The following is a 12,602-nucleotide window of genomic DNA, read 5'->3' on the forward strand; positions in this document are numbered from 1 at the left end:
ACAGTTGCTACCTTTGTCAAGGTTAACAAGGTTAGCATTTCAACACTGATTGCTCTGTCCTATAAAAAAATAAAAAAAAACGCCCGACATTCTCTTCTTCTCCCTCTCTACATGTCACTTACAGCGGCCTGTCCAATTGCTGACTCTCTTAATTGAATCAGAAAAACATAAAAAAGAAAACAGAAAAGAGAAGGGGGAGAAAAACACTGAGTTTTCTGGGGCAGATCAGCATTCAGCACGGGTTCAGATGAGGGTCTATGTAGGTCACGCACAATATGGCGCCTGCAAGTTTACAGCTGGGTCTCGTAGCGCCATTATCCCACAACAATATCGCAGAGAGGAACTTATTTGAGCCCATTAGCCCATGTCCCCTCCTCCTTCATTAACGAAGCCTTTCTTTAAACAAGTCAAGACAATGAGCTCTCAGAAAGGGTAGCAGGGGGAGAACAGGAGGATTGGAGGGGAGGTCGCAGGTTTAGCCCGGAGCCCACGATAATTACTGTGTTTCTGTCTGTGGCCTGAAAAAGACTTGAATAATGTTTCTTTTTCTGTGGGGACCCTGAACAATAGATGCAGGGCTGGCTTCAAGAACGGCTGTTGGCTATTACAAAAAAATCCCATCTTTGCCTCTCATGCCAAACCTCTTGGCTTCATTATCGCACAAAGTCTTAATGTCGACCACAATTTGCACATTAAGAATGCATAGATCTTTTATGCCGCTAGACTTCTTTTGTGATAATTTGTATGGCAACTCATTCCAGGCCCACGTGGGTTGCTAATGACTGTGATGCATGTGCAGTTTGTGTGGGATGTTGGTGTTTGTGAGAGAAGAGAGATTTAAAAACAAGTTTCTGCAATATTACATAGTAGCTAAAATGATTTTACACACTCCTACACAGCAATTGATGTCCTATTCATTATTGCTATGGATTCTAATGGAGGCTTGGTGGCATGATGTCAGGAAGCATAGGCCTATAAAATTGATGGATGACTCACAGCTACTTCTCTTTTGCAAACCTTGCAGATTATTTTGTAACTCGTGTTAACAAGGAAACACTGAAATATGTTGTTCCGCTAAACTAAAGTAGCCTAAATCTGAAATCTCACTTTCCTAACAGAAATATAGTACTGTGGTGGTGCTACCATGATATTATGTCCATGTACCATGAATTTATATGGTAGTACAAAATACTACAAAGAATACCATAATCACATAAATTAAGTAGGCCTACATAAAAATAACAGCAGCCGGAACCATTTAACGCAGGCTGTTGTTTTACCCGGTGCGCATTTTCGCTGACGGAACTGAATGTGACAGATTGTAAACAGAATCGGGTGAGTCACTTTCACATACAAATAACGCATTATTTGCTCTTTTCATGCTCGTACTTTTTGTTATAGTGATTCACTGATTATCACTGATACATAAACTTATTATAATCGCCGTGAGTTAAACACAGTCGGATGACACAAATGTCATTGGCAGATGATGTAGCCGAGTGCTAACTAGCATCATGATATGAAGTCATCGGCTAGATTTATCGAAACAGCGACTTGTGAATAAAAGCACAATTTCTTTCAGAAGAGGGACAAACCTAGATATCAGAGTTTGTTTATTGTCTCTTTTTACGTCTGTTCTCGTATCTTGCAGCTTGCTCTTGTGTCAGCTGCACGTGTGGGAACTGTAATTACGCAAGTTATTAATTAAAATTATTCACGACTCTTGTCGATTTAAATTTTTATTCAATGAAGAACGTCTGGTGTGAACAGTCAGCATTAGATGGCTGAAGTAAAAGGTCGTCGCTCTTAGTTTTGTATCTGGTTTGTCAAGTCAAGTCACGTTTATGTATAAAGCGCAGTGTAAAGGAAACAAAACTCCATCAGGTGACAGTAGTGGAGAAATAAACTTTTGTCTTACAACACTAGCATAAATGTAGATGGTGTTTTGGATATTTACCATTGTATTAATTGAAAATGGTATCATTAGCATCTGACACCACAGTGCTTTTTAGTGTAACATGTCAAAAGATAAGCAGTCTAGTTTACTGGCAGTTAGGGGTTTCTGGTCGTGTGTTTCCTATCTGTCAGATCTGATAATATGATTTTATGTTCTTTTATGATGACACAAATTACTGCTCATCACAGTATAACAGTATAAACCTTATTTATTGCACTGCTGCAGCAATAACATGAATATATTGTATAAAATGGCATTTAAGAGGGTGCACATCTATACTACTTTTTTTTTTTTTTTTTTTTTTTTTTTGACTTTATGATTCCCACACTCTACATGCAGGCCTTAACTTTGCTTTGTCACTGCCTCAGTGTGTAGATTGATGTTTGCTGTGAGATGGCTAAAAATAGAATGGCAGAAGAGGGCCTCTACATCTCTGTCTAAATAGTTTGTCTACAAGCAGAGGTGTGAAGATCACCGGCTCAAATTTTTACTGTTAAAGGTCTGGTTCTCATGCTGGTCTAGAGTACTAAGTTTTTCCAAAACTGTTCAAAAATATTGTGGTTTGATCACTTAATTTCCCTCAAAAATATAAATTCTGTCATCCTATAGGCCACATACACACTGCAGCTAAATTCGGACAGGTTTGAGAAGCACTGGTTTAGTTAAATTTGCAGAACGCAAGTCTTTGGTCACTGCGATATTACTTTGGTACAAAACACACAAGAGGCAGAATGTTGCTATGTTTACCATGGTGTCAATCATTGCAATTTCCCATAATTAAGTACAGTTGTCACTCCTGAAACTTTAGTGTGTACATGGCCTTACACACCCTCATGTCAATCTGATCCTGTATGACTTTTCTTTCTTCTGTGGAACACATTTATCCACGGCCTTCATTTTAGTAGTGTGAAATTGATGATGCCTTGCTATGATTTGTGCCTTGAGTTTGAAGAATGTTGAGACTTTTTAGAAAATATCTTTTTTGTGTGTGTTTCACAGAAGTCAAAGGTTTGGGATGACATAATGGTGAGCAAATGATGATAGAATTTACATTTATGTGAGAACTATCACTTTTTAAGTTTTGCTACTCATTATTTTATAGTATAGCTTGATTTGATCTCATGCAAATTTGCTTGTTTTGTTGGTGGGTTTTAAACCAACGGAAAACATCCATTCGCACAGCTGTCTGTTGTTTGGTGAGCCTCTGCTCTGAGATGATGTAATGGGCTTTTTAATAATTGATGGTTAAAAGAAAGTGAAAGACCCTTTGCCGGAGTGCGGAGGAAATCAATGTTAGTGCGGGAGGATGTAGACATGAGTAAGATGAGGAGAGGCTGCATAATCATGTGAAATGAAAACAGAACCAATCCGTGCTCATGTTAAGAGAGGCAGAGAACCCTACCCCAGGCTGGAAATGTCCAGTGATGTCATTGGTTTGTCTGTGTACCCGAAGCTCTGGACATAAGGTAGCCTGCTGAACGGATTCCACGGTGCCAAGGTAGTAGCGTGAAATTGACAATGTCTTGTTATGATTGTGCCTTGAGTGTAAACACAGGTCAAGGTGAGCGGAGTTCAGCTGCTGTATCAAAAGAAAGCAGCATTATGGGCCATTCACACAAAACAGATTTTGTTTTTAGAAAAGAGTGCAGACTCTTGAAATTTGAGCTACTCTTTCTGTGCATGATGCTGAAAAAATAGCAAGATGTGGTGCAACAGGGAAAGTTGTCCATTGTAGACACAAACTGCATCCGAAGTAGGTGACACATTTGAGTAGGTACCACATTGAAAAGTATGTTCTTTATAGAAGTAATCTCTAGTTTGAATGTAATATGTATTACATTCGCCATGTTGTTGACATACCAGCCTCACAGAGTTGCTGGCTATGTAGAGCATTCAGAATCAGTCCATTGCAGAGAGTATGCCACCTTAGAAGACAATGTCTATATAGGTGGCAGACAGCAAGGAAGCTCACTAGGGTTTGGGACAGAGCTTGGTTTTTCAGAAAAATTACTTGTTTTTATTTTATAGTTGGGGCTCAACTGTTGTACAATTCCTGAATCTGATGTCATACTTTTTGCTCAGAGGCTCATCATACTAGAACATCAACTGTCCAAAGAGTTATTTTGCTGACTGTATTGTGCTTTTCTTTCTTGTTTGTCTAAATTTAGGATGTCGGGCTCTGGGGAAGGACGACCCGGTGCCATCTTGCATTTATCACTCACTGAATTACCGCCTTACTGACTGCAGTGATTTAATTGAGGCACTTGTCTGAATGAGGCAACACCTGCTCTAGACAGCTCTGAGTTTGCACTCGGGTTCTGCTGACTTCACCTTACCCAGTGGTGATACTGATAGCTGGCACAGCGGTCAGTTCTCATTAGGTGCTTGATTAACAACGTTGGCTCATAAAGTGACAGTACTGGAAGGGGTTCAGGCCTTTGTGGACCATCTGTTTTTGCCACACTCCTTTTGGGTTCAGACAGCAGATGTTCCGTCTGCGGTGCCTTGAGGCTTCTCGATCCTGCCCTGTCTACCCTTGCACACGTAAGGAATCTGTCCATTTGCCCCACCCCTCCACTTCTGCTTTTGTGACGCCAAAACTGTTGAGGTGATGGAGGGTCTGGACGTCGAGGACATTAGCCCCGCCCTCGAGGCCACTGAGGACTACCTGCACTGCCTCGCTGACAATCAAGGGGATGGCCAGGTACGTCCGCCCAAGCTTAAAGAGGCATCCACCATGGACAAGTTGAACTCCAGTGGGGTGTGGGGGCTACTGACAGGAAAGCAGACTGAGATATCACCAGGCAATATGGCCTGGGCGGAGCAGACGTCCTTCAGTGTGCTGGGCCTACGACATGGAAAAAGGAACCGGGCACGATCCACCAATGATTTGGCTGCTCATGCCAAAGAGACAAACTCCACCAGCAATACGTCCAATGGCGGCTTCAAACGTGGCCACAACCGCTCCCGTTCAGACGTCAACAACCGCACTTACACCGATAATGGCATGCCAGCCATTGACAAAAATACATTCAAGAACATGGCACTGAATGACTACAGAGATGGTAAGAATTAAACTAAAGTTATACTGTCTTGTTTTATAATTTATACATTTCATTTGAATTAATGTGTAGTGCAGAGATGAAACCAGGTGTTTCACTTACAAGATTCCAGCGACAGGAAATTTGTCCATCCAGATCAAAAGTGAAAAAGTTGGGTGATTCCATAAAATCACGGCCAATCAGAATTTTCCCATAGCCGTAAAATCAACCAGATGCAAGGGGAATCATAACATTAAAAACTTTGCATTCTTACTTTTTAAGCAAAAAAGCATTTGAAAAACAAAAAGACAAAGGTACAAGACTGTGTACTTAGCAGCTTTAATGATGGAAAGAACTACAATCCCTTGGTGAATTGTGACTGTCAATCACTTTGTTACTTTGACTTTGGACCAATGAGATTTCACTGTCCCACTTGTCACTTGTTGTGGCTGGTTAGGACAAAAACATGGAAAAAACTCTCAACTTTTACTGATTAGCACTTTATCGTGTCACGCCTGTTTATAATATGATATTATTATTACAGCTGTTATCCATCGAAAGACTATTCAGTTGCTCAAATGATGTAGTTTTTCACCACTTTGTCCACCTTATTAAAATGTCATGTGATGTTGTAGCTTTTATCTCCTTACACCTGTGATTTGTTGTGTCTATGTCTCTGTCAACACCGCTCACCTGCGCTCTTCGCAGGAATCAAGTCCTTTTATGTTGAGGGGTTCAATGAGTGTTTGCTTACTTATGGTTTGGCCTGTTTGTTTGTTTCTGTGTTTTCTTCTGAAGGGTTTATTTAGTCAAGGTCATACCAGAACAAGAACAGTACAGACCCAGAGGCATATTGTGGTTAACATGCTACTATGATTTAACACAATACACGTTCAACAATATAAATTCTCTTTGTTTTAAAGCTTTTTATATCCGGTGTAGTCTGGTTTAATTCTATATTAACTCATTTTGAAAAGGCTGATTTATTTCTACATCCAATAAATCAGTACTAGGATTTCCAAATCGGCAGGTGATACCAATCCTCTTGGCTGTCCTTCCTTCCGTATTAAAACTTAATGGGGCAAATTGTTAATTACAGCAAAATGTGCCAAAGGGAGCAACTGGAAATAGAAAAAAGTTCCACGCTCGAATGCCCACCGTTTCTTCAGTGACTGAGATTGAATCCTAGGTGACATTAAGATATTGGCAACCCACCCAGTTTCTAATTCTGATAGATCTACTGATTAAGACTGGAGAAACCCATGCACCCCTCACTGCACAGTGTTTGCGCTACGCTTGACTTGGCTCTGTAGTTCATTACAAGCGTCAATTTCAATATAGTCTGCTTTGTTTGCACTTATTTTTCAACGTCTTGTTTTTAACTAAGAGACTGGCCTAAGATTCAACTTAATTTGAATGTAGTTTTTTTTATATATATAAAAGACACCTTTTAAAACACGTTTAACATGTTTAAAATTACACTTCCGTTCTAAAGTTTGGGGACAGATTACAGAAAGTTTTTAAAGAAATGAATACTTTTATTCAGCAAGGATGCATTAAATTGATCAAAAATGACAGTAAATACATTTATAATGTCACAAAATATTTGTTTCAAATAAATGCTGTTCTTTTGAACTTACTATATTTCTATATTTTCTATTCATCAAAGAATCCTGAGGAAAAAATGTATCATGGTTTCCACAAAAAATTTAAGCAGCACAAAGGTTTTCAACGTTGATGATAATAAGAAATGTATTCTATATGCACCAAATCAGCATATTAGAATGATTTCTGATGGATCATGTCACACTGAAGACTGGAGTAATGATGCTGAAAATTCAGCTTTGACATCACAGGAATAAATTACATTTTAAATATATTAAAATAGAAAACAGTTATTTTAAATTGCAATAACATTTCACAATACTCCTGTTTTTACTGTAGTTTTTATTAAATAAAAATGTGGCTTTGGTGAGCATTCTTTCAAAAACATTAAAAAATCTTAATGACCCTAAATTGAACTGTAGTATAATTTCCATCTCTGGCTCTCTGGATGGATTAGCAAAATATCACTGTACAAGGTCAGTGATTGTTAATATAGGTCAGATTTGTGTTTTATTTCATTTTGGTCTCTGAGGATCAGTGCAGCAGAACTTACTAGCTGTCTTTAATTGAAGTGCTAAGTGGACAGAGATTATACTCCCAACATTTCAGATGTGTTTATCATGATGTCATGTTATGATGTCACTCTTCCATGAGGGTTGCTTTCTGTGTTTGATTACAGCAGGTCTGAACTGAGCCGTGCCTACTCATTTGCATGTTTATTGGACCTCAAGCAGTACAATTTTTGTTTGTTGAATACAGTTATTCAGATCTTAAATTGGATTTATGCTGCAGTCACAATCTGAAGCAAATTGCAGGGGTTCTGGATAAATGATTAGGGAGTCAATCAAGATTGCTTGATTGCTTTGGTCTGTTATGTCAAACTAAACCAAATTAACCCATAACCATGTAGATATACAATTTTTTTTGTTTTTTTTTTGTTAATGTGTTAGTTTCAGAGACTGTAATATTGTGAAATATTACAATTTAAATTCACTTTTAAAGTTTTGTTTATTTCAGTGATGCCAATGCTATTTTCAGCAGCCATTGATCAAGTTTTCAGTATCACATGATCCCCCTGAAATCCGCTGAGAAACATTTCTTATTATTATAAATGTTGAAAACTTTTTATTTAATATAAAGTTCACAACAGCAGCATTTATTTGAAATATATTTTCTTCTAGCAATGTAAAAGTAATCTTAAAATTGTCCAGATTACTTTGGGATTCACTCAAATCCTCTCTGATCCATTCTGTCTGTATCTGTCTGCTTTTTTTCCCCCTTCCTGCTCAGATTTTGAGTCATCACTGATGACTGTTTCCCTCGTGCCCATCTGTGAGTGGTAGCATCACTAGTACTGGTTTTATGAGCCAGTCTCACTCACATAGGTCTTTTAGTAACTTGCTGAGGGAGCGGTCTTGGAAAGGTTCAGGCTCTGCAGGCTGACTGGCCTTGCACCAGCTCGCTAATTGGGTCATGTCAGCACGCCTCACGTCCTCTCTGCCGTGAAATTAGTAGTGACTCTTTCCATAGCTGCAAACTATGTACCTTTGAAGACCTCAGAGTGCATGGAGTCCCCAAACATCCACAACAGCGCTCCAGAGGGCCAAAGCACGTCAGTTGTCGCAGCTTTTGCTGGCTACTCAAAGTAACCCAACCTTCAGAGCTCATGGTTTATCAGCAAAAAGTGGGAGGTGACTGTCTGTTATAAGTTACAGATGTTATGGAAGGTGCAGTTTTGACTGGTACATTAGAGATAAGACTTAAAGAAAACAATACATTGGCATTTGCTTTTAATTTACCCTCCTCTTGGCCTCTGTCGGTTTCTATGTGTCTGGCCAGGCCCAGAAGTCCGGGGCACACAGCAGGTTCCCGAGGGTTGAGAGGAAAATGGGCAGTTTCCAGCCAAGGAAGTGTAAGGATGAGGGGTGTTGTGGACCAAGAGAGGAAAGGAGATAAAGGAGGGAGTATGTGAAAGAAATGGACAGAAAAAGGAAGGACTGAAAAGGAGTGCCAAAGATTACGGGTCACTCTTTGCTGTTTTGTTTGCACAGCAGCCCAACACACAATAATGGTTCTTCCTGCTTTGCGGTGGCTGGATAGACTGCTATCACGTAGCATAATAGCATCCATCATAGATGATGTGAACATCTCTCACGCAGGGCCCCAGAGTAACATGAGAGAGGAGAGGCACTGGTTCTACTGAAGGAGGTACCAGTGAGGGCGTAATGGGCATTTAAAAGGAAAAATAAATTCATAATATTACTATATAGCTCTATTCGGGCAGGACAAGATCTTCATAGTTACTTAGGCTTTTCACATTCATACTTTTAATTTTATTTTCTCTTACAACCTCTGTAAAAGTACATGGCATTTATTTTAGTAAATTGGCTAAAAAAATGGCTTTTTTTGCTGAAGGGTTAGAAATGTAATCCTTAAAAACATTTTTTTAAAAGGATAGTTCACCCAAAAATGAAAACTATCCCATGATTTACTCACCCTCATGCCATCCTAGGTGTATATGACTATCTTCTTTCAGACGAACACAATTGGAGATATATTTAAAAATATCCTTAGTCCTCCAAGGTTTATAATGGTTGTGAATGGGGGGGGGGGGCCGCATTTTGAAGCCAAAAATTATGCCTCCATCCATTGAAGCAAAAAAAAAAAGCAATCCATACGACTCCAGGGGGGTAATAAAGGCCTTCCGCCAGAAGCTAGTTATTTGAATTCATAAAGTATTAAATATAAATATTTAATACTTACAAAAATGCATCGCTTCGCTTCAGAAGGCCTTTATTAACCCCCTGGAGTCATATGGATTAATTTTTTTCATGGATGGAGGCATTATTTTTGGCTTCAAAACGTGGCCCCCCATTCACAACCATTATAAACCTTTGATGACTAAGGATATTTTTAAATATATCTCTGACTGTCTTTGTCTAAAAGATGATAGTCATATACATCTAGGATGGCTTGAGGGTGAGTAAATCATGGTATAATTTTCATTTTTGTGTGAACTATCCCTTTAAATACGTTTTTCATTTATTTGAACATTTTTGCCTTTTGATGGTAAATTGGCTAAAATTTCAGATGACAATTACAAAGTTTAGCTAAAGTCTTCTGGGAAATATAATCATTTTTGTTTTTTTGTTTTTTTTTCTATAATGCTTCTCATTTATTTGGGATATTTTGCCAATTTTGGGTTGCTAAATTGACTACAGAAATGGTTTATTTTTTTGCTAAAGTCCTCTGAAAAATGTAATCCTCTGAGAAATTTAAAAAAAAATATGTAATGTCGGCATTCCTTCCTACATGAAAAGGAAAATGAAATCAACAAGTTTAATTCTTTCCATTAATTATGTACTTAATTGTTTATAAAAGAACCAAAAAGTCAAAATCAAGTCTCGTTTGCCTTGTGCAAGTCACCAGAAAGTATTTGATCCACAATATTGCCTCAAATTGTCCTTTGCAATTACAGGCTTGTCCATTAGCTTGATATGGTGCAGCCAAAGACCTGATATTCATATTAAATTATATAGTCATTTGGAGATATTTTTAGTCTATAATTTGTTTGCATTAAAGGTGCTCTTTCTGACTTTTCTTTTCCAGCTCATAAGGAAAGCAGCCCAAGCCTGGTGAAGCAGGGAACGCTAGAGCAGAGAGAGGGTCCGTGGGGACGGTGGACCGCCTGTCATGTGGAGCTTACGCCCTGTGAGCTGCGTCTCTACAGCCTGGACAGCAGTGGCAACCAGCAGCTCTGTGCCGCCCTTTCGCTGTCCCACTGCCAAGGGGTGAGTGCTCCTCAGCCACAGGATGGACGTGTGTTGCAGGCCGTCTTCTTTAACAGCACCCGTGTGCAGTTGCGTGCACCGTGCCAGTGGGAGGCACTGGAGTGGCGTAGGCTCCTTTGGGAACGCGTCTTGGCCGCCCGTCCAGCCCATCGCAAAGGGGAGCCAGCTCGTGCCAGCTCCCCTACCCCCCACGAACCCGATCCAGACGCGGCGACTGTGCCAGCTCCTCGACCGCTGATACGTCCCACGGCCCTACCACTGTTCACCCAGCACTGTGCCGATGTTCTTAAGGCTGGCCTTCTGCACCAACTCACTGACCTCAACAACTGGAGGGCCTTCACGTTTGTACTAAGCCGCACCGAGCTGCAAGCCTTCCCGACCGAGGGAAGAGGCCCGGTGTCGGAGCCGGTGCTGCGGTACCGGCTGGCTTGCTGTTTGGCTGTGCAGCGGGATGATGAAGACGGAGGCACCAGCTCCCGCTTCCAGGCGGTCTTCCCTGATGATGTGCTGCGCTTGCGGGCAGAGAGTGAGTCCAAAACCCAAGACTGGGTGGAGGCCCTAAGAACAGCAGTGACGGCTCAGCGGCCACAACTGGAGAATAATCAAGTCCCCGGCGGAGTGCTGATGAGGAGTAAGCCAGCCAGGGAGCGAAGGCACAGGGAAGCCCAGAGAGCTAAACGACAGTCCGTCACCACTAGCTTTCTCAGCATCCTTACCTGCCTGGCTGTAGAAAAGGGTCTCACTGCTCAGAGCTTCCGATGTGCAGGTGACCACCTCTCTATAATGCACTTAACATTTCCTAATAGTGTAATAGCTTTTTGGGTTTGGTTCATCGTCATTAAAATTATCAGGAATATAATGCCTTCACTTATTGCGCATTCATTTGTATCCGTTGTGGCACAAACATGCCTGCATAATTAATGTTGATTATTTTCCTTTGTTGGGGGCCCAAATATGATATATCAATTAAAAGATCAATTAATTTACTTAGAATTATATTTATTATATTTATTTATTATTTATTATAATTTACAATAGAAATTGATAAGTTAATTGAAACCAACATGTGCAATGATAATAAAATGGAAAAAGCAATAAACAAATCACTTTGTGCACGTGTCACAAATTAAAATAATTTAAATATTTGTATTATTTCTATATTAGTAATGAATAAACCTATTTAATGAACTCTTTAATATTCCATAAATGTGTTTATCAGATTTATTGAATATTTAATATTCAAAAAAATGATTGAATATTTATTGAATATTAAATATATATTTGACGCTAAATATTGTATTTTCAATTTGCTCATTTATCTATGGTTTTTAATTGATTATTTTCAATTATAAGAAGAAATTTGTTGTTTATCAATGTTAAGTGATTGCTTCACTGATTTATTTAATAATTTTTTTGCCTTTTTTAATTAATTAATTTTTTAAATGATTGAGTGTCACATCTGGCCCACGTCATAAATGCTGAATATAGTCATGAAATTAGAAACCTTCTCCTCAATGAAATCCGACAGCAAGTGGTCACAAGACACATTTGATATGCATGTACATACCAGGTATAATAAGCAATGTGTCTCGGCTGACCACTTGAGGTCGTATCACTTGACAAATGTTAATGTCAATTGTAAACTGGGCTAAAATCATAATCATTTTGTTATTTTGCTCTTGTTGCGATGTCACATTTTTTTTATATTCTCAGATCTGAATCTGACATCACAGGTCTAAGGCTGCCAGCTCATATCGACTCCTTAACTTTGATTTTCGCCTTTTGAAAAGGCCATGACTTTATGAACTGCAGTCTTTCTCCATGAGTCAAATGACTCACTGAGACTGAGAAAGCTCACTCAGCCCTCAAAGAAATAGATGTTCCACTAACTAAAGAATTGTTTCAATTTTCAAATGCCACATTTTTAAACATATGCCACATGATATGAATCGCTCAAACAAGCAAGAAACCTTTATACAAAACCAACCCTGGTCTGTAATTTGAGCGTCATCTCTTCATTCCAAATACTGTTTGATTGTGTTGATGTCTGTGGCTTTGCTATGGTGGCCTTCAAGGCCAGGTAGATATCTGAGCACAGTTATATCATTTTGTAGTATATCAGGCTCTGTCTATCACTTTCTTTTTTTGGTGTGAAATTTCCACCCTTGAAGTGGATATGAATGAAATGCTTTCCTCTGTGGTTGTAAC

The 12,602-nt window shown here is 39.3% G+C and overlaps 1 protein-coding gene across 4 annotated transcripts in view; it reads left to right on the forward strand.

Moving 5' to 3' along the window:
- The first annotated feature begins 1,191 nt into the window (after positions 1–1,191).
- plekhm3 (pleckstrin homology domain containing, family M, member 3) overlaps positions 1,192–12,602 on the forward strand; it is a 43,629-nt gene continuing 32,218 nt past the window's right edge. For all 4 annotated transcript variants that reach the window (XR_007931562.1, XR_007931563.1, XR_007931564.1 and 1 more), the window contains exons 1-3: positions 1,192–1,335; positions 4,126–5,022; positions 10,213–11,160. Coding sequence is in view for 1 of the 4 variants with exons in the window: in XM_051905136.1 (XP_051761096.1) it covers positions 4,569–5,022; positions 10,213–11,160 (1,402 nt within the window). In the remaining 3 variants the exon portion in view is untranslated. The remainder of the gene's footprint in view (positions 1,336–4,125; positions 5,023–10,212; positions 11,161–12,602) is intronic.

The sequence above is a fragment of the Ctenopharyngodon idella genome, chromosome 9 (assembly GCF_019924925.1).
Source record: "Ctenopharyngodon idella isolate HZGC_01 chromosome 9, HZGC01, whole genome shotgun sequence".
Taxonomy (NCBI): domain Eukaryota; kingdom Metazoa; phylum Chordata; class Actinopteri; order Cypriniformes; family Xenocyprididae; genus Ctenopharyngodon; species Ctenopharyngodon idella.